Raw genomic sequence first — 26,413 nt, 5'->3', positions numbered from 1 at the left:
TTTCAGCAGAGGAGTGAGATGATCTAACTTATAAGGATCACTCTAGCCACTGTAAAGAGAACTGGCCACGAGGGCAAGAACAGAAACAGGGATGCTGTGTAGAATGAGATGCTACAGAAGACTATTCTATACAGCCCTGTAGAAGACAGTGGCTAGGACTAAGATGGCAGCAGTATGTAGTGGCCCCGGGGGTATGCCACCCAGACCCCTCTTTAGGAATAAAGGACTTATGTTGGCTCTTTATTTTCCATTATATATGCCAAACAACTATTTCTCATATTTAAAAGAGTTAATTATTTTAATATTTTATTTGGTAAACAGGTATTTAACTGAATTATTTTTTAGTTCTAATGATTTTCAGTTAGTTCCTTTGAATTTCTATATACCTATATTTGATAATAATTTTGTTTCTTTTCTAGTATCTACAAGGTTATTTTTCTTATCTTATTCATTGGCTAGAAATTCCAAAATGACTCATGTTCTTTCCTTACTTTATTGGGCACATCTCTAGTATTTTAACACTAAATAACATTAGCTTACATTAAGATGGCAAATGTTGGTTTCACATAAATACTATGCCAAGAAAATACATCTCTATTCTAGCGTATATAGAGTTAGCACAAACAAAGGACATTAGGCTGCATAAAAATGTGAATATACCTAACACTACTGAATAGTACACTTAGAAATGGTGAAAATACTAAATTTTTGCTGCGTTTTTATCACAATTTTTAAAAGTTATTAAATATAGTCGCAAATATGTTTTGGGCATCTATTGACATAATTGCATAGTTTTTAAACCAAGATACAATTGGATAGGGGCAAACAACTAGAGAAGAAAGAACAGACAAAGCCCAAAATTAGTAGAAAGAAAGAAATCATATAGATCAGAGCAGAAATTAATAACATAGAGACAGAGAAGATCAATGAAACCAAAAGTTGGTTCTCTGAAAAGATCAACAAAATTGATAAACCCTTACCCAGACTCATCAAGAAAAAAAGAGAGAGGGCTCAAATCAATAAAATCAGAAATGAAAACAGAGAAATTACAACTGACTCCACAGAAATACAAAGGATCATAAGAGGCTACTATAGGCAACTATATGTCATAAAATGGACAACCCAGAAGAAATGGACAGATTCTTACAAAGATACAACCTACCAAGACTGAACCAGGAAGAAACTGAACATATGAATAGACCAATCACAAGTAGTGAAATTGAAAATGTGATTTAAAAACTTCCAAAAAACGGGAGTTCTCGTTGTGGCACAGTGGAAACAAATCCGACTAGGAACCATAAGGTTGTGGGTTCAATCCCTGGCCTTGCTCAGTGGGTTGAGGATCCAGCATTGCCATGAGCTGTCGTATAAGTTGTAGATGTGGCTCAGATCCTACGTTGCTGTGGCTGTGGTGTAGGTCAGCAGCTGTAGCTCTGATTGGATCCCTAGCCTGGGAACCTCCATATGTTGTGGGTGTGGCCCTAAAAAGCAAAAAAAAACCAAAAAACAAAAAAAACCCCAACAACAACAACAACCTCCCCCCCAAAAACAAAACAAAACAAAAAAACCCTGTCAAAATGACTATACTACTCAAGGGAATCTACAGATTCAATGATGCAATCCCTGTCAAATTACCAAAGACATTCTTCACAGAAATAGAATAGAATATTTAAAAATTTGTATGGAAACACAAAGACCCCAAATAACCAAAGCAATACTGAAAAAGAAAAATGGAAATGGAGGAATCAGGCTCCCTGACTTCAGACTATACTACAAAGCTACGGTTATCAAAACAAGATCATACTGGCACAAAAACAGAAAGAAACTGATGGAACAGGATAGAAAGCCCAGAAATAAACCTAAGCACCTATGGTCAACTAATCTATGACAAAGGAAGCAAGAACATACAGTGGAAGAAAGACAGTCTCTTCAATAAGTGGTGCTGGGAAAGCTGGACAGCTACATGTAAAAGAATGAAATTAGAATACTCTCTAACAACATATACAAAAATGAACTCAAAATGGATTAAAGACCGAAATATAAGGCCAGGTAATATAAAACTCCTAGAGGAAAACATAGGCAGAATGTTCTTTGACATAAATCATGGCAACATCTTGTTTGATCCACCTCCTAAAATAAGGTTAATAAAAATAAAAATAACCTCTCCTCACAACTGAATCACCATATGCACATGGTTCGTGTTTATTTTTGCTTTCTCCATTCTCCTCTTAATTCCTTGCCTTTATGAATCAGTTATTTCCTCAGAGAAAGACAAATACCATGTGATTTCATTTATATGAGGAATCTTAAAAAAAAAAAAAAAAACACCCACAAATGAACAAACAAAATAAAACAGAAATAGACTCATGGATACAGAGAACAATTGATGGTAGCCAGAGGGGAGGGAGATGGGAGGGGGGTTGGAAAAAATAGGTGAAGAGGATTAAGAGGTACAAACTTTCAGTTATAAAATAAATAAATCATGGGCATGTAATACATAGCACAAGGAATATAGTCAATAATATTGGTGTAACTTTGTATGGTGACAGACGGTCACTAGACTTATTGTGGTGATCACTTTGTAACGTATATAAATGTCGAAACACTATGTTGTACACCTAAACTAATATAATACTATAGGTCAACCATCCTTCAATAAAAAATTTAAAACTTTAAAAAATTCAGGAAAAAGAACTAGACATTTCTTTTACCATTTCTCTTCTGAAGCCACAACAAAGCTGGACTACTCCCAGAATTTATTTCCCCTTTCATTGTATTTGCATGGAACATTGCATAAACCTCTATTAGAGCATTTATCAAATTATAACTATGTACTTTCCTTTCTCTCATTTTCACTAAAATGTGAGCCTAATAAACATCTTCTTATGCAGCACCTAACACAATTCCTGTATCAGAACAAACACTCAATAATTTGACATGAATACATGAATAAAGCATCTCTGATTGCACCTGGGCCTTTCTTAAACTCCATTCAATGGCATTAAAATATCTGTAACTACGGCATACTCTAATATATCAATATTGCTGCTAAGCATATGCTAGATAAGCCAAGCATATGATAGAGTATTTGTCACACAACGGGAAGAGTAAATTTCCATGTCTTCTCTTTACTATATAAAAATTCTTCCCTATAAATACTTTATGTACTTTGGATAGTAAGTTGACTTTTACAAGTTGTCATAATGCTATTAAGTACTAGAACTTGAAAATGATATTGTCAAACTACTCAGTTTACCTCCATGGAATAAGGGTAGTCTTCTGTTTGAGCATATTTTAAAATTCTCATATAATTTGAAAAGTGAACATGGCTTAGATTTCAGGAGGATTCAGTTAACAACAGAGATATCTTCTAAAGTATCCTGAGTTTGAGAACTTAAAACAAGAACATTATATATTTTAATTTTTCAACTTACCTGATGTAAGTAATCTTTCAACACCATTAAGCATTTTTAAGATTTCATGAAAATAAACACTAAAGTTTGGAATACTAATAAGGTCACTTACTACTCAAAATAGTATTTCTATAATATTCCGCATTGTTGCCTATAAGATTTAGGTAATTAAGATGAATCACTCAGAAGAATGCCTGAGTATCCTTGTAACGCAGGTCCAGATTTTCCTCTAGGAGGGATTAATGAAGCTTTTCTCATCTATATATGGACATAGCCTACCATCTAATTTTGTAGTCTAGTCACAAAAACTCAATAAACGGGTTATGACTCAGAGCATGGCCAGAAACAAAAAAGTTCACTCCATTATCACCAGCAATTTTCCCACACAGCATTTACGTTGCTAGGCAGCTCTGCCAAAGGAGAGCCTATAATTAGTGACAGGAAAAGGTTTTCTTCTTTCTTATCTCATACATACATACACGAGTACGTGCGCACACACAGAGATAAAAATTATTTCCCAGAGAAAAATCAGAACTCTGATAATACTGTTTTCAGTGTGTACAATTACATATATTTTTATTATGATGATGAACTTCTCTCCGATAAGTCAGGCTAATTGTAAAATTAATTATTAAAAGGTATGATCATGGAAAGTATTTTCTTAGTAACAATCTACATGAGGAAGACTTAGTTCTGCATAATTCCTAAAGACAGAACTTAGGTGTTATAATTACCTTTTTATTTATATTATAAGGATAAAGATCCACATTAAAGCTTTATAAAGTACTAAGAGTGGCAGAGGCCATGATATCTATGACTGCAAAAATTATGTGAAATCTAAAAATAATACAAATTAGACTAAAATATTGACAAAAGTGGAAAATAAAGGTTAAAGCACACTTCTATAGTACTTATTTATCTATGATATTAATTTCACATCCAATGCCTCATATAAACTTTAAAACAATTTCAAAACGTCTTTTGCCACTTTAGCTAGAATGTAAGCCCATCAAAAATGGTATCATTTACATATAAAGATCAATAAATATATACTGATGACCATTCTGCTTTTTCTCAGAGAATGCATCCATTGTTTACAAATAGTTCCATTTGTCAGGCTCAGTCACTTATAAGTTTTCCAAGTTTATGTAATGCCCAAAGATGAATATATCCTCAAGGGTTAATTCTGGCACTATTTGGAGAAATTGTTACTAGTCTCGTTTAAAATGATATTTTTACTCATTCTGTTCAGATTTATTACCTGGCAAATCCCTTTTACCATTACCAAAAAGCCTTCATAGCTGTAACTTAAAAATGACAACACTCTTCTCTCCAGTCACCAAAGGGAATGAAACTGTCAAATTTGCACTTTCTCTATCCACACAGGAAGGTAGAATAGTCAACACACTATAAATCACATGATTATTGGCCTTTGGTTGATATTACAATTTATATACTCATGTTTAGTGTCATAACACTTTTATGTTTGGATCAAAATAGTTATCATAGGAAGGACCAAAAAACTTTAACAAGTTACTTAAATTTTTGCCAAGTTGTAGATATTTGATTTGGTTTTGTTTGTTTCATAAATTTAATATTGTGCAACATTAACAAATCTGTTTCCCTTAGGAAACAGTTCATAAAAAGGATCCATCACACCCAGAACTAAACTCTTAACTAAAGGAAATCCAGAGCCCTGTACAAGGACAGTAACTGTAGTCAGCCAATAATTATTAATATTAAGCTTTGAGATAAGAAAAGAAAGCTTCCTTCTCAATAATGAAAAAAACTCTATCAATAAAAAGGCATCTGATGTTAAGCTAAATTTTTATGCAGTATCTGTAGCATGCTATGCACTAGAATTAACAATGAGGACCAAAACACTTAGGGAATTTATATGAGAGACATAATTATAAAATAATCAAATAAGCTCCAATAAATATTATATATAAAAAGAACAAAAAATACTACATAGTATTTTAGAGAGCCATGATCTTGCTGTTGTGTGTTTAATGTTGGGAAGTAGAGAGTAGGTCAGGGAAGGCATATGTGAGTAAGTGATATTTTAGCTGAGAGCTGAAGGAAAAATAGGAATTTACTAGAGAAAGTCGGGGGGAGGGGTGGCTAAGAGTCTTTTACATTAAAAGAATTGCAAGTCTGATGGCCCTGAGGTAAAAGAAGTATAGTGAACTTGAGGAGTAAAAGCTCAGAGGGGTTGGAATGCACAGTGCCAGATTGTCAGGGCAAAGGGGAACAATGAGACTGGTTCACCAAACAATGAGAGGTGAATAAAAAGACATTCAAATAGGAAAGAATGAAATAAAATTATCTTTATTTGCAGATGATATGATCTTATATACAGGAAATCCCAAAGACTCTACCAAAAATATACTAGAACTGATCAATAAATTCAGTAAATTTGTAGGATACAAAATCAACATATGGAACACAGTTGTGTGTCTATACACTAAAAACTAAAGAGAACAATTCCATTCACAACGGCATCAAAAACAATAAAATACTAAGGAATACATTTAATCAAGGAGGTGAAAGATCTGTACACTGAAAACTACAAGAAGTTGATGGAAGAAATCGAAGACACAGATGACAGAACAATATCCTGAGTTAATGGATCAAAAAAATTATCATTGTTAAAATACCTACTTTGATTTCTTCAATGATCCATTGATTGTTCAGTAGCATATTGTTTAGCTTCCAGGACTGCTATTTTTTCCTTGTAGTTGATTTCTAGTTTCATAGCATTGTGGTTGGAGAAAATGCATGGGCATGGGATAATTTCAACTTTTTAAAATATACCAAGGCTTGATCTGTGGCCCAAGATGTGCTCTATCCTGGAGAATGTTCCATGTGTACTTGAGAAGAATGTATATTCTGCAGTTTGGGGATGGAAAGTTCTATAAGTTAAGTCTATCTGGTCTAGTGTGTCATTTAAGGTCTGTGTTTCCTTGTTGATTCTCTGTGTGGATGATCTGTCCCTTGATGTAAGTGACTTGTTAAAGTCCCCCACTATTATCATGTTGCTATCAATTACTCCTTTTATGGCTGTGAGCAGTTGCCAACAAAATTGATAAACCTTTAGCCAAACTCATCAAGAAAAAAAGGGAGAGGGCTCAAATCAATAAAATCAGAAATGAAAACAGAGAAATTACAACTGACTCCACAGAAATACAAAAGATCATAAGAGGCTATTATAGGCAACTATATGCCATAAAATGGACAACCCAGAAGAAATGGACAGATTCTTACAAAGATACAACCTACCAAGACTGAACCAGGAAGAAATTGAACATGTGAACAGACTGATCACAAGTAGTGAAATTGAGAATGTGATTTAAAAAATTCCAAAAAACACAAGTCCAGGACCTGAAGGCTACACAGGGGAGTTCTAGCATACATTCAGAGAAGAGTTAACACCTATTCTTCTGAAACTCTTCCAAAAAAGTACCTAAGGAAGGAATACTCCCAAGCTCATTCTATGAGGCCACCATCACCCTGATCCCCAAAACAGACAAGGATACCACAAAAAAAGGAAATTACAGACAACATCACTGATGAACATAGACGCAAAAATCCTCAATAAAACACTGGCAAACCAAATCTGAATATATATTAAAAAGATCATACACCATGAGCAAGTGGGATTTATCCCAGGGATGCAAGGATTCTTCAATATCTGCAAATCAATAAATGTGATATACCACATCAACAAAATGAAAAATAAAAACCATATGATCATCTTAACAGATGCAGAAAAGGCTTTTGACAAAATTCAACACATGTTTCTGATTAAAAAACTCTCCAGAAAGTGGGCATGGAGGGAACCTAGCTCAACATAATAAAAATCATATATAAAAAACCCACAGCTAACATCATTCTCAATGGTGAAAAATAGAAAATACTTCCACTAAGATCAGGAACAAGACAAGGATGTCCACTTTCACCATTATTATGCAACATAGTTTTGGAAGTCCTAGCAATGGCAATCAGAGAAGAAAAAGAAATAAAAGGAATTCAAATTGGAAAAGAAGTAAAACCGTCACTGTTTGCAGATGTCATGATAGTATACCCAGAAAACCCTAAAGATAGCACCAGGAAACTGTTAGGACTCATCAATGAATTTGGCAAAGTTGCAGGACACAAAATTAATACACAGGACTCAACTGCATTTCTACCTACCAACAATGAGACACCAGAAAGAGAAATCGGAGAAACTCTCCCATTTAACATCATCACATCAAAAAGAATAAAATACCTAGGAATTAATCTACCTAAAGAGACAAAAGACCTATACTCTGAAAACTATAAGACATTGATGAAAGAAATCAAAAACAATACAAACAGATGGAAAGATATACCATGCTCTTGGATTGGAACAATCAATACTGTCACAGTGACTATACTACTCAAGGGCATCTACAGATTCAATTGGAAAAGAAGAAGTAAAACTGTCACTGTTTGCAGATGTCATATCAAATTACCAAGGGACATTCTTTACAGAATTAGAACAGAATATTTAAAAGTTTGTATGGAAACACAAAGAACCCAAATAACCAAAGCATATTGAAATGGAAAAATGGAAATAGAGGAATCAGGCTCCCGGACTTCAGACAATGTCACAAAGCTACAGTTATCAAAACAAGATCATACTGGCACAAAAACAGAAATGTGGATCGATGGAACAGGGTAGAAAGCCCAGAAATAAACCTAAGCACCTATGGTCAATTAATCTATGACAAAGGAGGCAAGAACATACAGTGGAAGAAAGGTAGTCTCTTCAATAAATGGTGCTTGGAAAACTGGAACATGTAAAAGAATGAAATTAGAACACTAACACCATATATAAAAATAAATTCAAAATGGATTAAAGACCAAAATATAAGGCCAGATACTATAAAACTCCTAGGGGAAAACATAGGCAGAACATTCTTTGACAATTCCAAAAGTGGTAATTTCCATTTCTTAAGTACAAAAACAAAAAATTACTGTATAAATAAAGCATTAACTTTACTGTACATTCAAGTTTTTACTGAGTACTAAGAATTAGGTAGGCACCAGGCTTCATATTACTACATAAGTAAATAAACTTAGATTTTTGTATTTCCCAACTTATTTAACTAATAACTATATGTTATAGAATGGAATTTTAAATCTCTACTACTTTTTAAAATAAAAAAAATTAATGGCCTATTTGAAATCAATGAAATTTCCCTTAAAATTGTTTCCAGGAGTATTTCACATCTTAATTTTGTAAATAAACTTTATAAAGTCTTTGGACTTCAGTTCTTGGACTATATGATTAATTAAACCTTCATGAGAGATTCTTATTTAACGCTTTTTTTTTTCTTGAACAGATGCATATATATCACCACTCTTACCACTCTGAAACCTGCTAATCCAAACAGCTAGAACTGAGTAAATCAATCAGAAACTACCATGTGGAATCTAGATGATTTTTCCATGACATATATTGACATTCACTCAAAAGCAAATTATTAATCTTCTATCTACCTATGTCTATCTATCTTATAAAAGAATATAATTTCAGCAGTTCTACATAAATTATGTGTTCCCTATTTATAATAAGATTTTTCTATTTTAGTGGATATGAAAAAGACCTAGGTAAATCCAAACATCCACAGTATCAGCTTATGAAATGATCAAAGAGTAATCATAAGGCTTCAAACTGATTTTAAACCATTTAATTATTTATTCAATACCTTTAATAGAAAAGTATCATGTAAAATGCTTTGTCTAAACATCTTTAGGATGATTAAATATGAACTAGACATGTAATTTCAGAATCTGTGCCTATACCTCTCCTGGTTGGAGTAGATATGTAGCTCTTACTCTCCCACCTAGTCCCATGTAAAAACAAAAGTTAACCTTATTCCAAACTTAGAACACTTAGTTTGACAAAAAATAAACATAGCTTGGATTTCAGGAGGATTCAGTTAATAACAGAGGTATCTTCTAAAGTATCCCAAAGTAGAGAATTTAAAATTTAAGAACATTATATATTTTCATTTCTCAACTTACCTGATATAAATAATCTTCAAATACAAAATAATAATCATCGTTGCTTGCTGTCAACTTCACATCCTATAATTAAAAGCAGAGAGCACTGAAAAGAACCTAAATGAATATGTCTATAGTACTAACACATAAATCCAACATCTGGAAATAATACCACAATGACTTCATTGTTTTATGTAGGATTATAAACTTCTCAATTAGATTTTATTGCTGGACCTACCACAAGTACACTTATAAATTTGCTTAACTAATATGTGTGACACACTATTTGACCTCAAATTTTTCACACTTTTTTGAGTCCCATTAGTAATTCCTTATTATTTATTCATGTTTATCTCCTTTATATCTACTATTAAGGTATCTTAAAATTAGAAAAGCGGATGGAATCATAATGTCCAAAAGGAGCTGTAACAGTCTGGCCTAGAATCACAGCTCTAATGTCATCCTCTCCTGTTCAAGCCCACATTCTCATCATTCACTCAAAATACCAAAACCCTTCATATTTTTATAATTACTCACTTGCAAGTCATTGCTTGTTAGCAAATAAACAAACAAGACACTGTTTATCTTCAACCTACCAGCAAGGCAACATACATAGTAGAAATATTGGAACAATTACACAAAAATATTGCAGAAATACATGATAATATTGCTCAACCTACAAGACTGAATTGAGCTATTGATCAAAGAGCACTTAGGGGAGGATGAATGAGCTAAGGATGGCTCTGGAGGGAGTGAATGTGTGCTAAGGCTTGAGCAACCGAAAGACACAGGTTAAGAGAAAAGAAGGGAGCCGGTCTAAGCCACATGGACGGAGGTGGAGATCATGCATTCTCAGCAGGGTGAGACTTCACTCCTGGGGATCAAAAAATTTTTCATCATACAGCGGTGTGTGGGCCTCTAAAGCTGATCCATACACAATGAAATCTTTTTCTTTGGTATTTAATTTTTATATTAGAGAAATTTTTCTCTCTAGGGGCATAATAATGAAGAAAAGGTTGAGAAAAACGGATATAAACCGTCAGATCACAGGAAGTGGTGGAAAACTGTAGATGGTATGGATTCAAAGCAAGTTTGTGGAAAAAAACACGGTCCAGAGATTTTTGATATTTAGCTTAGGGAGGGCTTGATAGTGTTCTGTATTTAAACGTTGCCTTGTTTCATTCATTTCTTTAACCACTCAAATAATTCTACTTTATTTTCAGTTAAATTAAAAATGTGTCTTTGCCAAAGGCAGTTGTAATGAAACTCCAAATAATTTTTTAAAATGCTCATTCCCTCAAGGGCTGATTTTAATAACATTTGGAGCTGGTCCAACAAGATCAGCAGAGCTCAACTAACACAAGTCAGGAACAACCGGAGACAGATATCTTCCTAAAAACACTCATGTTGTGTGGACAGTCAGGATTGATTCTACCAAAACTTACAAGCAATTCTTCAGACACAAACCATTTACCTCTTTCTTTACTGATTTCTAACTGAAATTCATGTTGACAGCAAAAGAAAACTCACTTTAGCACTTGGCAATTCTGAACTACTTCTCTTATGAGTCTTCTCTCATTTGAACAGAAAAGAAGTTGAAAGTCTTAAAACTCCAGAGATCTTAGGCTGTGGCTAAAATAATCCCCTGAGCATGATCATTTGACATCAAAGCTAATAGCAGTATCCTTGATCCAAATCTATGTAAAACTTCTGTGAGAATCAAGACTTTTCATCAAAAGACTGTATCCTCTTAACTCTCCTCACCCTTCCTCCCTGTAGAGCATAGTGGTTAAAGTTACAGGTTGTGAAGTTGGATTACTTAGGTTCCAGTCTTGGCTTTGCTACTTAATATGTGAATTTAAACAAATTTCTTTAACCTTTTCTTTACCTTAGTTCCCTTGTTTATAAAATGTAAAGTAACAGTAGTTCCTGTTTTGCTATAACACTTGGATCAACACATGGCTGGCAAGTAAGGGAGTGATGTCTGTATAACATGAAAACCATGCTGGTTCATAGGCCAGTATTCATTAAAAAAAAAAAAAAAAACAACCAAAAAACCAAAAAAACAAAAAACCAGAAGTGCAGAAGTAGAACTATAAAATTTAGCTGGAAAGGACAGAGCCTTCAGCTAGCCTGCTACACAGGCATGAGTCCTGCTGGCTGTAGAAAACAGCAAATGAGTGACTGTACTGGAGCCCCTTCTCCAGAGAGGCACACCTCCAGCCTCCTACATATATATCTGAGCTGCTGCACTTCCTCTTGTGCCCACCTGAGCAGTAGCCCCAGTGGCCCAGCGTACCACTTCCATCTGCATTATTTTAGCACCTGCACTTTATTATTTCTGTACATTTTTAATAGTTCCTGTGGGAGCAGTCTGCCTGAGCGGTCCAATTCATCTCCCAAGCTACCAATTATTATTTCTGTTAGCACTTTGTTGCAAAAGCTACCCTAACCCTGTTTTTCCCATAAACTCTATTATTTTTCATCTGTGATTTTGCAGGACGCAAGTTTCCTTCCACGGAAAATTCCATTTATCATTTATAGTCCAAATGCTGGTTATCTACCACCCTAAGGTAGGGGTCAGGATCAAATGACAATCTATACAACACATACAGCACATAGTAAGCAGTCATTAAATGCTAGTGGTGGTTGTTATTATTAACCTTGGTCATTTTCTACCCAGAAATATCTTTAGATGCTTCTCTCCTCTATTTCTGAGACCTGGAATAACACGCCCTTCTCTTCTGGCATGCAAGTTCGAAATCTAAAATCCAAGTCTTGGAGTTCCCATTGTGGCACAGTGGAAACGAATCTGAGTAGGAACCATGAGGTTGTGGGTTTGATCCCTGGCCTCACTCAGTGGGTTAAGGATCCGGCGTTGCCATGAGCTGTGGTGTAGGTGGTAGATGAGGCTTGGATCTGGTGTTGCTGTGGCTCTGGCGTAGGCCAGCAGCTACAGCTCTGATTAGACCCCTAGCCTGGGAACCTTCATACGCCGCGGAAGCGGCCCTAAAAGGACAAAAGACAAAAAAAATAAGATTAAATTAAATCCAAGTCTTTTAAACAACCCAATTATGAATCCAGAATTAGTCATATCCTATATCATGCTTTCATCATCTACATTTTGACTTTCAACTTAATATCAGAGGTCTGGAAACAAAAAGCCAATGAAGCCCTATCATAAAACTTGAGATGTGCTTAACTCATATGTCTAGAAACTAAAAGAAATTAAAAATAAAACATGACTTCAATATAATAAAATAAATAAGTAAGCCCTAAAGAATCACGAGATAATATAAAAATTCCATAATCTGATTTTCCTTTCAGTTGCTTTTTACATAGTTTGTGCAGAAAACTGAATTTATAAGGACAAGAAATCCTTATCATTCTCTTAATCACTGAATGAGAGGGTCAGAAAAGGATAATGAGAACAGTTTCAAAGGGAAGGAAAATAGCATTGAATGGGAAACTGCAAATTTTGAAGGTCAACCTTAACTTTTTAAGTATAAAGATCACTCAAAATTATTTTTTAAGGTTAATATGTATCATCATACCTAGTACAGCCCCTGCATGTTGAAGATTCTCAATAACTGTTTAATGATATTAATGAAACAGAAAGACTAGTACACTTTTACTTACTTTATAAATTAGACTATCCACCAAAAGGTCATGTTGTATCACATTGGTCTTAAGCTGCTCATAATACAAGATATCCTAGATTTAAAAGTAAAACAAACAAAAATATTAAAAGTTAATTACACTTAGAAAGCCAGCCTCAAATTTTAATAAATAAGGATCATTAATAGTATTATAAACACCAAGGATAAGGACTGTATTTCATTCACTACTACAGTCTCCATGCCGGGCTAATCAACAGTAGATGATCAATAAATACACCTAACGCCGTTCTTTAGGATAAACTCTGGTACCTGGTGGGTATTTGATCAATGTTTGCTAAATTAACAAACTGTAATTTAACTTTAATAGTAAATACAGTATCTATTAAGTAACTACTAGGTGCCAGGAACAGTTTAACTCACTCTACATTTAATCCCATATCAACAAAATAAAACTGGTCAATGATTATCACTCTCATTTACATTTGTGAAACTGAGGCCCAGAGAAAGAAGTAACTGACTGTTAAGGCTACAAAGTGAGTGTGATTTGATCCCAGGAAACCCCTAGAACCTATATAATACCGTTTTAATAGCTAATACCTAAATTACTTTAATACCTTTTTAATACCTAAAATAATTTGATTACCTTTATTACCTTTATGATTAATACCTTTATAATTTTATTATAAAATTAAAAAGTATAAACACACTAAATCATCACTGATAGTAAATGCGATCATACAGCATATGAAAAAAATCAGGTATTTTTGGAAGGAAAATCTTCATTATTCACTTTTTAATTCAAAATATAATGATTATAATTATATAGAATTCTATACAGTTAACCTGTATATGATTTAAGCATAACTTGGGAAGGTATCTAAGTTTCCAAGAGATATTAACAAACATTCTTACCTCGTCTGGCTAATGGAAAATAATAATGGGTATAGGACTTCTAATGACACTGATCAACAGACTCAGCAGTGTACTTTTCTTTAAATCTGAGTCCCAGTTTAATAAAAAGATCAGTTTTTAAGAAATAATAGAATACAATACCATAATATTAGAAAATCTGATTAACTAAACAGTAATAAGATTAGGTTAGTGCTTAATTTAATAGAGAATAATAGCAGGAAGAGAGGAAAGATGGAAAGAAAAGGGGAGGAAAGGAAAAAGAAGAAAAAATAGAGGAAGGGAAAGAGGGAGGAGAGACTTCAGATGTAATCCAGTTAAACATCAGGTGAATTGTTGGTCAGGGCATTTATAATAAATGTGAAAAAAAACCCAAAAAATGGTTAAGACTAAGTAATGGCTGTGTTAAAGAGCGATGGAAATACCATCTCATTACTTTAGTGGATCCTTGTATTCCTCTGAATCCCTCCAAGCATTTCTCAGGCACTTTGGCCCCCGCTGGCCGCCCACATCCAAATGCTGCTAGGCTCCAACAGTGCACCCCAGTCTGTGTGATTCTTTCTGAAGACACTCCCTCAAACAAATAAGAGTTGTGGCGCAGAGTCATCTGGGACAAAGAAGACTATCTCTTGCATACAGATGCCTTGGAAGGGTGGTGTCACACCTGTTTCCCGAAACATCATTTCTTTGTCTCGAAAAATGCTTGATACACAGTTCTCTGATTGGAGTCAAAGTGCTCTTTGTAAGCTAGATATCTACTGGCTATTTTTAGACATTTTATTTTAATTAGAAAGCCTTATTACTTTGTTCTCATTCATGATGTTTTGTTTTTTTACCTAAAGCAAAATTATTTTACTATTTTATTTACCTTCTATTATATTCATCAAATCCATTTGTTTGGCTAGAACAAAAGAACATTTTTATTTTTTTTAATTTTAACTTTTTTTGTTTTTGTTTTTGTTTTTGTTTTTTTGCCTTTTCTAGGGCCACTCCCGCAGCATATGGAGGTTCCCAGGCTAGGGGTCAAATCGGAGCTGTAGCCGCTGGCCTACACCACAGCAACGCAGGATCCAAGCTGCGTCTGCAACCTACACCACAGCTCACGGCAACGCCAGATCCTTAACCCACCATGTGAGGCCAGGGATCAAACCCGCATCTTCATGGATCCTAGTCATGTGGGTTAACTGCTGAGCCACTGAAGGGAACTCCTGTAACATTATTTGTAATTTCTATTCTTCCATACTTTTCTCCATGCTTATACAAATATATCATCATATTTAGGAGTTTTCATTGTTTTTTTTTTTAACATAAAATGGAATCATTCTATACTTATTCTTTACTTCCAGTGATATATCATAATCATCTCTATATGTCAATAAATATATACCTACCTCTTTTTTTATATAACTACATACACTTTAATATTTTTAAAGCTGTGCAACAGATTATCACGAGTTATTTAACCATTCTCCTATAGATAGATACTCAGGTGGTTTCTTTGCTTGTCACTACAAATACTGCAATAAATATCCTCATGCATATATGCTCTTCTGTCTTTGGGATAAATTGGCAAAGGCTGGAGTATAGCTGAAGACTACATGTATCTCTTTAGTTGGACTACAGACTGCCCGATTACTTTAACAAAGCTATCAGTTCAAATTCCCACCAGTAACCCATGAGCACAGGTTTACCTATACCCTCACCATTTAAATTTTCCATGGATGAAAATGATTATATTATTGTTGTATTAATTTGTACTTTCCCAAATAAAATAAAGTTGCATATTCTTTCATATGCTTACTGGTCATATGAATTTCCACTACAGAGATTTACATATTTTTCTACTAATTATATTTATTTTATTAATTTGTCAGACTACTTATAATGAGGATTAACCTTTTGTCATTTGTGTTACAAATACTTTTTCTTCAAGTTAATACATGTTGTTTGATTTTTGCTTATGGTATCATTGACAAATTTTTAAATATTCTTCATGGCTTTGAGTTTTCTTGCTTGCTTTAGGCAAGGCTCTCCTACACCACATGTTTATACAAATATTTTCCTAATTTTTTCTAAAATTGTTATTTTGTTAAATTTAAATGTTTATGATCTACGTGGAACTTATTTTTTTATATGGTAAGCCAAAGGTCTGATTGTTTTCTTTCAGAAGGATGGTCATCAGCATCATTTATTAAATAAACCATGCGTTTCCAACTGAAATACTTCAACACATCTCTATCAGAAATAGATTCAGGAATTCTCCTGTGGCACAGTGGATTAAGGATCCAGCATTGTTACTTCAGTGGCCTGGGTCACCACCATGGCTCAGGTTCAATCCCTGGTCTGGGAACTTCAACATGCTGTGGGCCTGGTCAAGAATAATGAACATGTGAAATTCAAAATAAAAAACAAAATGTCATTTATATTAGCACTCAAAATATGATTTCAACTTAGGTATACAACTAACAAATATGTACAAGATTTATATGAGGAAAACTATAAAACTCTGGTGGACGAAATCAAAGAACTAAATAAGTGGAGAGATATCTATGCTCATAGACAGGAAGACTCAATATTGTCAAGACATGCATTCTTTCCAACTTCCTCCATAGAGTCAATGCAATCCCAGTCAAAATCCCGGCTAAAGCTACTTTGTGGATATCAACAAAGTGATTCTAAAATGTATGTGGAAAGGCAAAAGGACCCTGAACAGCCAACAAATAAACTGAATGAAAAGAACAAAGTTGGAGGACTGACATTACTCAACTTCCAGATTTACTTTAAAACTATATAGTAGTTAAGATGGTGTGGTATTGGCAAAAGAAGAGACAAAGAGATCAATGAAACAGAATAAAGATTCCAGAAATAGATTCATGTAAATACAGTCAACTAATCTTTGACAAAGGAGCAAAGACAATACAAGGGAGCAAAGACAGACGTTTCTTTCGACAAATGATGCTGGGACAACTAGATATTCACATGCAAATAATAATAATAATAATAACTCTACACACAGATCTTACACTCTACAGAAAAATTAATTCAAAATGGATCATAGACCTAAATGTAAAATGTAAAATGAAAAAACTCCTAGAAGATAACAGGAGAAATCCTAGATAAACCTATCCTTAGGTATATTGATGTCTTTTTAGATATAACATTAAAGACAAGAAAGAAACAGTGAATAAGCTGGCTTCATTAAAATTAAAAACTTGTTTTCTGCAAAAAGACTTATCTGATATGCAAGATATAAAAAGAACTCTTAGAGCTCAACAGTAAGTAAACAAACAACCCAATTAAAAAATGGGCCAGAGATTTTAACAGACACTTCACCAAAGAAGATATACAGATGGCAAATAAGCATATAAAAAGATATTCCACATCATGTGTCACCAGGGAAATGCAAATTAAAACAGTGAGCTATCACCACGCATCTATTAGAATGACCAAAATCTGGAACACTGTCCACACCAAATATTGACAAGGATGTGGAGCAACAGGAACTTCCACATACTGCAGGTGGAGGTGCAAAATGGTAGAGCTACTCTGAAAGACAGTTTGGTGGTTTTCACAAAACTAAACATGCTCTCTCCATATGATCCAGCAATCGAGCTCCTTGGTATTCGCTCAAAGGAGGTGAAAACTTATATCCACACAAAAACCTACGTGAAGATGTTTACAACAGCTTTATTCATAAAATTGCCCAAACTTGAAAGCAACAAAGATGTCCTTCAGTAGGTAAATGAATAAACAGTGGTACATCCAAACAATGAAATACTATTCAGCACTAAAAAGAAATGAAAGTTATCAAATCATGAAAAGATATGGAGAAACCTTAAATGCCTATTTCTAGGTGAAATAAACCAATATTGAGAGGCTACATAATATATGATTCAACCATGTGACATTCTGGAAAATGCAAACTATGGAGAGACGTAAAAACATTCGTTGTTGCTGGGGGAGTGGAGAGAAGGGAGAGGGATGGAGCATGGAGAATTTTTTGCAGTAGTGAAAATACCACCTGTCATTGTATGTTTGTCAAACCCACAGAATGTACAACACCATGATGACCCCAAAGTGAACACTGGACTTTGAGTTATTATGAGGTGTCAGTGCAAATTCATTAATTGCAACAAATGTACCACTCTGGTGGGGGATGTTAATAACTGGGGTGGCTATGTCGACGTGGGAGCAGAAGGTGTGAGAGGTCTCTGTATCTTCCCCTCAATTTTGCTGTAAACTTAAAGTTGCCCTAAAAAAAACCTTTTTTTTTCATTTTTTAAAAATTGAAGTATAGTTGATTTACATAAAATAAGTTCTTAAAGAAAATATTGCTTTAGGACAGTGTGAATTTAATTTATTATTTTTATTTTAATGTGTTATTTAAATTTTTTTGGCTTACATAGACATTAACATAAAAGAGTGAAGTAAAATCAACTAAAGGAAAAATTTCTTTAGGTAATTTATACTGCAGGCATGTATTCATGTTTCCATTATTACATACAACTTATACATTCCCACAGGATATTTCACTTTAATCGCTTTTCTAAATAATGATTTATTTGTAATTGCATTTGCAATGGTTTTCATTATAAATTAATAATAAACTGCCTGCATGACCAAGCTAGCAAACTAATATTTTAATAAAAAGAAATCATTAAAATTCTAATTTTAGTTCAGTATGCTTCCATAAAGAAATATATCTTCAGAATACTGTAAATAACTTAATGTCTAACTTTAGACATGTAAGAGTGTTACTGACAAAAAGCTACTTTCATTTCTAGAGAAAAAAGGAAAATATATTAGAGAACTGAGACCTAGAAGGGACCTTAGAAACATCTAGTCTGCTTTCTTATTTGTACATTAAGAAAAGGAGATCTGGCCCTGTTAACTGCTTTAGTCAAAATTACAAAAATATCTGGGGATTGAACTAGCCCTCCTAATTCCCAGTCTATAGTATTCGGTTTCAATAGTTTTTGATGTAACTTATCCATATAAAATGAAAGAAATACATGGATAGGGGAGTCAAAATTATAATGTCATAAGATAAAGAACAATTTTTGTATTGATATTTTAATTTTATTCTATAAAATGCATAAGCATTTATAAAACACAACAATTACCAATAATATAACAGGATATTTTAAGAGTATTTTACATAAACTCTGGCAAAATACATACTTAAGAGTAAAAAACTTTTTTAAAAAGCAACCTTTGAAAAACAAAGTAGCCCACATTTTTAGCTTCAGAAATTACTTAAATTTTGGCATATGTATTTATTTGGTATTTTATACAGACTTATACTATCTCTTTAACTAAAGAAAAAGGAAATATACTCTCAGGAAATCAAAGAACTCACAAAACATTCCTAATATTTTATACTTAATTGTTTATCAAGCATTAGATGAGCCTACCTTTCTTGTAGAAGATACTGACACTACAGACGATGAAGAAGAAAAAAATCGAAAAAGGGAGGAAGCCACTAGCGTAAACAATATAGATATGTTTTTCTGTCTTTAGGTCTTTGCGCCTGTCCTGGTTATGGAGGGAGGAAAAAGAAGGAAGTAGTAGCAGTGATGGAGCTGTGAGAAGACAACGTAGCAATGTTAGGAAGGCTCCTAAGAAAAGGTAATGGAATATGCTGCACATGAAAGAAGAGCAAAAGTACCAAGACGACAAAAGTCTGAGAAGGTTTTTTTCAGGGAGAGAACAGCATGATGGGAAGAGAGACAATACAGTATCCCTTAGATGTCCACAAACATGTTAAGGTCAAGATTATGCCTTTTCTTTTAGAAACAGAAATCTGATACATGCGCAGGGCGTGCGCTAGCATTCTGTAGGCAACTGGAAATAAAAGTCTTAGGCTTAAGACAAAGTATGGTTGAAAATAGAGTTGAAGCCATTAGGGAAAAGGTGACCTGTGGATAAAGCAGTCCATGGAAAATGTGCAGGGTGAATAGAGAATCAAAATGGAAATCTGAAAAATACAAGCATGTAAGGTCCAACAGAGGAACCCAAAAGTAGACTTGGAGGAAAAAAAGAAAAGAAAAGGAAAAGAGGGAAAGGAGAACTAGGAAAACAGAGTGAACGAAATTAAAGACCAAGACTATTTCAAGGACGAAGTAGAGAGCAGTATCAAATGCAGTAGATGTAAAGACTAAAACGTGTCCACTGTTGTCTGGTGACTTTAGCCAGGACAGTTCCAGTCGTAGAGTGGCTGTCTGCCAGATGCTGATGGACTCAGTGATTAATGAAATGAAGGAAGTAGGAGCCCCAGCACAGACTTTTCTTTCACAGGGTTTTGCCATAAAGTAGTAGGCAAGAGGAGGTGCTGATGCAATTAAGTTTACAGGTTTGGTGGAAGGAATCTGAATGAGCTCCTTCTGATGGCTTCTGTTTTCTCTGGGTAGGAGAAGGTGAGATCTTTTGCAACAACTGTGAATAGAAGTGCTGGGGAGAGTGAAGGTCAGAAACAGGCACTGTGAAAACTAGGTGAGCTGACCAGAAAGACCCAGGAAGGTCAGGCACTGCTGCAGACCTTCAGGTCAGGTTGTGAAGAACCTTATTGGGAAATCACTAATGAAAATCTTAAATGTTAATACTCATCTTGGCTATTTTAGCAGTAAGCAAAGTATAAGAAAATTTTCTGTCTTCTTTTAATTAGCAATCTGAAATTAAGCAAAATATTTAAATATGAGTAACATTTACTAAATATGGATATTCTAATATATACCTAGAGATCTGCAGAAAATACATAAAAGCAATCCTTTTAAGCTTATATTTTCTTTTCTTTTCTATTTTTTTGGTTTTTTTTTTTTTTTTTTTTTTTTTTTTAGGGTCACACTCGAGGCATATGGAAGTTCCCAGGCCAGGGGTCGAATTGGACTGCAGCTGCTGGCCTACACCACAGCCACAGCAATGCAGGACCCAAGCCATGTCTGTGACCTACACCACAGCTCATGGCAATGCCGGATCCTTAACCCACTGAACAAGGCCAGGGATTGAACCCGCGTCCTCATGGATACTAGTCAGGTTCATCACCACTGAGCCACCACAGGAACTCCCCATATTTTCTTAAAAAACGAAAAAAAAATCAAAGTTATATAATGTTCTGGTAAAAGCACCAAATAAATTAACTGCTAAGAACTTAAAGCATTAAATCCCAAGTCTTTCTATTGAGTAGATTTTAAAAATAGCTGTAGGAGTATGAAATTTGAAATATTCCATTATCTCTTTAACTCAACTATGATGCATTAGTATGTGTAGCTTATTTTAAGTGACTGAAAGTAATTGAATAAAAAGTTCCGCTAAAGTGTTCTTCGTAAGAGGTAATTATTCTCCCTTTCTCTCTCCCTCCCCTAATGCACAATTATTTTGGAACTGCTAAGGTTTGTTCAGGTGACACTTTTACAGTGAAAATAAGTGTAAGTGATGAAAAGTGTTTTATTCAATAAAATCTAGGTTGCCTGATAATATTCATTTCTATTTACAGATTTGTTATTTTGAATACAGAAAATCAAAATATCTATCAGCTCCAGAATTCAAGTATAAAAACTAACTTTGAATTTTATAATAGACAATCATTATCTGGGACTACTACTTGTATTCTACGATACTTTTGGGAAAACTCTACATCTATTTTTGAAGTGGTAGTAGTTAGCTCCTCTGCAGAGAACAGGATTTGTTAACCTAGCTCTTCATCAGTGAAGTTAGTACTTATCTACACAGTTATATCAGGACAAGAATTACCATCTCTTCTACAAGAGTGGATGCACTCACAAAAAATGTCCAACATAGAAGCTCCTGTTGTGACCCAGCAGGTTACGAACCCTACTAGTATCCACCTGGATGCTGGTTCGATCCCCAGCCTTGCTCAGTGGGTTAAAGATCTGGTGTTGCTGTGAGGTGTGGTGTAGATCACAGATGTGGCTTGGATCCTGCGTTGCTGTGGCTGTGGTGTAGACTGGCAGCTGTAGCTCCAAATGGTCCCCTAGCCTGGGAACTTCCATATGCCACACCTGCAGCCCTAAAAAACAAAGAAACAACAACAACAACAACAAAAGCCCAACATACAAACAAATCTGTAAACCGTTATTTTTAAAGTGTCACCCACAAAAGACCAGTATCATTTGGTTTAAAACAGCTCTAAATTAAATTAAAAGGTTTATTCTTTCAAAAAGCAAGCAACTGAGTTTTGATAGTACTATTCACAGAGAGAGATTTAAAACACATGCTTTCCTCACACGCATGCATATGTAATTTGCAAAGGTTAGAGGTGTAGTTTTTATGACATATGTTAATGTTTTTCTTAAAAACTGCATTATTATAAATTATAACTAACATACACCATAATTACAGGTAATATATTGTTATTTGTGATTATATATAATAATGTAGTTATTATTGTTACCATTAATGGTGACCGGTTACATCAGGTATTGTGTTAATAAAAGACTCATATAGATTTAATTTAATTTTTTTTTTTTTTTTTTTTTTTGTCTTTTTACCTTTTCTAGGGCCGCTCCTGAGGCATATGGATGTCCCCAAGCTAGGGGTCTAATCGGAGCTGTAGCTGCCAGCCTACGCCACAGCCACAGCAACACCGGATCCTTAACCTGCTGAGCAAAGCCAGGGATCGAAGCCGCAACCTCATGGTTCCTAGTCAGATTCATTAACCACTGTGCCACGACGGAAATTCCAAGATTTCATGTAATTCTTACAACCACTCTGTGATAATAAATATTACTACCTACCTTTAAGAATGGGTAAGTTGAGGTTTGAAGATACTTAACTCACTCAACAACTTATTTCAAATAAGTTGGGGGAGCAAGGAGTTGAAACTAGGTTATATGATACCAAACAAAATCCATAACCACTAGGCTTATTAAGTTTGCTTTTTATTAAAATCTTGAAAGAGATGCTTTATAGGATCAATGAGCTTAAGCCAAAAAAAAGTTCTCCAAATATTTCAAAAAGAATGAATGTCTTAACATATTTTTTAATTGAATCTACTACCTGTCTGTTAGTGATTTGTCTTCATAGTCATTATATTTCCTAAAAGAAAATGTTCTTATATAGAAAAATAACATTCCTACATAATCTGCCCATTTTTAGAACCACAGAGTGCACATTTTGAATGTAACTGTAGAGACAAAGCACTCATTTACATAAACCAAGGTGCCCACCATTATTTCTCCCTATTCGACCACACATTTTCACTGATCTAAATTGGTGGATTCTGCTTCTTAAAATTTTACTTATTGTTCTGTTGTATGTATAGGCTTACACTACCCAACTATTAATAACAAAAACTTGTGGAGTTCCTGCTGTGGCATGGTGGGTTAAGGATCAGGCACTGCATTACTGCAGCTGGGGTCTATTCAGATTCAGTCCCTGGCCTGGGAACTTCCATATGCTATGGGCATGGTGGAAAAAGAAAAAGAAAAAACAAGATGAAACAACTTCTAAGTACATGGTGATTAAACTACAGTGAATTTGAAAATCAAAAATGGGGATTAAGAAATATTAGACTAAGAAAAAAAAGTATTTCTATTTTGAATAACAGGCCTTAGACAAATGAATATGAATGGTTCAAACGGGACCCATTCTTTTTCTTCTTACCTCAGGTTGACTGGAAATATTCAAAATGAGCGCCCACAATTCAGCTCTCAGTGCTGTGGGACTTCCTTGTCGGATATACTGCTGAGCAGCAGCACTGTCTTGTTCTGCCAGAACTGTCAGAAGAACAGTAAAATCTCATTAGAAAGTTCATAATGTATGAAATAACATTATGAAATCTTTAATTAAAAATCTTTTGAGAAGCTAACATTTCATTTTTATTTCTAACATAATCATATCAATCTTGACAATCTTCTTTAACTCTTGGAATGTCGATGCGGGATGTGGCCTCATTTACAGCCCTGCTAAGCTTCAAGCCTTAAGCACCTCCACCTCCTACCTTGCCTGGTGAAAGTTTTTAATGCAGATACCTTAAGTTCACTTTGCTTTAACTATAGCTCCATGGATCTGAAATTAGTGATGCATATATATAACAATTTTTATATTTCATGATTAAGTCAAGTCCTATCTACGGAAACCACACACATCTTAACGCATATTCTATTAAGTCATGACTATTCTAGTATTTGGAAGCAGGATGCTATTTGAAGTATTATTGTTAAGAATTAAAAGTGATCTAGATATCCATTCTTTTTTAACTATCTGCTAAAATAAAGAGCAAAGAGGGATTTTTTTTAAAAGAAGTAAAAACAAAAAAGGAGTTCCTGCTGTGGTTCAGCAAGTTAAGAATCTGACATAGTGTCCATGAGGATGCAGGTTTGATCCCCGGCCTCACACAGTGGTTTCACAATCTGGCATTGCTGCAAGCTGCACCATAGCTTGCAGATGCGGCTTGGATATAGTATTGCTGTGGCTGTGGTATAGACCACAGCTGCAGCTCAGATTTGACTGTTAGCCAGGGAACTTCTGCATGTCTTCCATACATAAGTGTAGACTTAAAAAAAAAAAAAAATCCAAAAACATTTTGAGAAGGCCAAAAATTATTCATAAACAGTCAAGTTTGCAAAATTAATATACTATCCTTTTGTTTTCATTTTCATTTTAATGAAAATACTAGCTATTAAGTCTGGGAATTAAGCACCCCCCAAACAAACAAAACCAAAAAATCCCCCAAAAGACATACTAGACAGCTGCTGGTATCTGACTAACAGCATTGTTTTCTTACATTTTCTTCTTAAAAGGAAAGGGAAAAAAATCTTACACTAGATGAAAATGACAAAAGAAACAAAGAGACTGGATGAAATAAAAAGAGATGAAACATTCCTTACTTTGCAGTTGTGTTTAATGAAAATACCAAGTTATACAAATGTAGTCTTCTAAATTAGATTCTGAAAAACTGAACTAAGGAGTTTAGAACACGATAACATAATTGCCATAGATGGGGCATTCTGACACAAAGACCTTCCCTGTACTACATATTTCAAAGACAAAACAGGATTTACAAAAGCAAGGAAGAGAATCACCGAAAGATGGGGAAAATTTATTTTCCAGGACACTCAGAGCGCTTCAGTCATTAAGTCCTACCTTTGTGAATAGTCACTGGAGGTATAACAGTTATTATTGTCCCCTGATGCAGGAGCATATTCTTATTACCACTAATGAGAAGGGTGTGGGCACATCAAAGAGTGAACCTGCCTCTTTGATTTTAAAATGAAATTCTACTGCTGAATGCATTAAGCTAATATCCTTGAGGAATGTGTGCCTGCATTTATCATTTCCTTTTTAGTGAACCATCTGTGTACCTCTTTATCTGACATTTATTAATAAAGCCAAAATGATGCATTTTCCCTCTTTATAAAGATTCCCATTGTTTTATCTATATTGTAAATCTCACTCCTTTTTAGGTCTTCAGCTTTTCAGAGATTAAATTTCACTTGAGGGTATATGATACAGACATTTACTTAAGACTGTCTCATTTTCAAAAATTAAAGTAAGTATAATCAAAAGCTTACCTTTTTGCCCAATACGTACATGCTCATTTTCAAAAAGTTCTGAAAATAAGAAAATAAAATAAAATTATTAGACATAAAAATGATTAGCCAAATTTTGAACAATATTATATATATTTTTTCTGGTATTGATACTTTTAATTATTTTCAAAGCTGAATGGCTTTATAGGAAACTATAAGTATATTTATCTTTAAATACAGAAGAATCTTTTTTCTAAGTTGTTTAAAGTTTGTAGAAATTAAAAGGAAGTATATTTAATCAGAAGAAAAAACCGATAGTTCTACTTTGTTGTAATAATATAGAATATCTTCTCACAACATAAATGTTTCTATCCATTCATCTTTGATTTTTTTTCCTAAAAAAACAAACGAACAAACAACACTTGTTGACAGCTTCATTTGAAAATCCGTACTTCTAACCTACTATGAAAGCATATCTAATAAAAGCCTTAATACTATACAGGTAAAATCCCACTATACAAATGCCATTTTAAAAGATTACATGAAAGAAACAAGTACCAATCATAATGGAAGAAAAACATCATAAACTAGATCATATTAGAACCGAAACACTTCTGTTCATCAAGACACCCACCGTTGAGAGTGAAAAGGTAACTCAGAGTGGGAGAATATATTTGCAATACTTATATCCAGCAAAGGACTTGTACTTAGAATATATAAAGCACTCCTGGTAAGTCAATAAAAAAAGACAACTCTGACACAAACAGGCAGGTTCTTTACAAAAGCGGTAATTCCAAGGACCAATAAACTTATGAAAAGATGCTCAACCACGTTAGTTATCAGAGAAAGGCAATTGAAACCATTGTTTAAAAAAAAAAAAGGAGGAGTTCCCGTTGTGGCTCAGCAGTTAACAAACCCAACTAGTATCCATGAGGATGTGGGTTCG

At 34.2% G+C, this 26,413-nt stretch overlaps 1 protein-coding gene across 30 annotated transcripts in view; it reads right to left on the bottom strand.

The window, feature by feature from the left end:
- TBC1D19 (TBC1 domain family member 19) overlaps positions 1-26,413 on the bottom strand; it is a 152,014-nt gene that overhangs the window by 75,067 nt on the left and 50,534 nt on the right. For 29 of the 30 annotated variants that reach the window (XR_014812266.1, XR_014812270.1, XR_014812267.1 and 26 more), the window contains 4 exons: positions 25,510-25,548; positions 23,600-23,712; positions 13,089-13,163; positions 9,471-9,533 (listed from right to left, as the gene is read on the bottom strand). Coding sequence is in view for 25 of the 30 variants with exons in the window: in XM_084971681.1 (XP_084827807.1) it covers positions 9,471-9,533; positions 13,089-13,163; positions 23,600-23,712; positions 25,510-25,548 (290 nt within the window). In the remaining 5 variants the exon portion in view is untranslated. Of the gene's footprint in view, positions 1-9,470; positions 9,534-13,088; positions 13,164-18,325; positions 20,647-23,599; positions 23,713-25,509; positions 25,549-26,413 lie in introns of those variants that run through there. The other variant, XM_084971701.1, reaches the window with a different exon arrangement.

Source organism: Sus scrofa, chromosome 8, assembly GCF_054392235.1.
Source record: "Sus scrofa isolate SSC_HxYL_T2T_F1_AM1 chromosome 8, Sscrofa_HxYL_maternal_Yorkshire_Landrace_v2.0, whole genome shotgun sequence".
Classification (NCBI taxonomy): domain Eukaryota; kingdom Metazoa; phylum Chordata; class Mammalia; order Artiodactyla; family Suidae; genus Sus; species Sus scrofa.
This window is presented reverse-complemented; position numbering and strand designations above follow the sequence as displayed.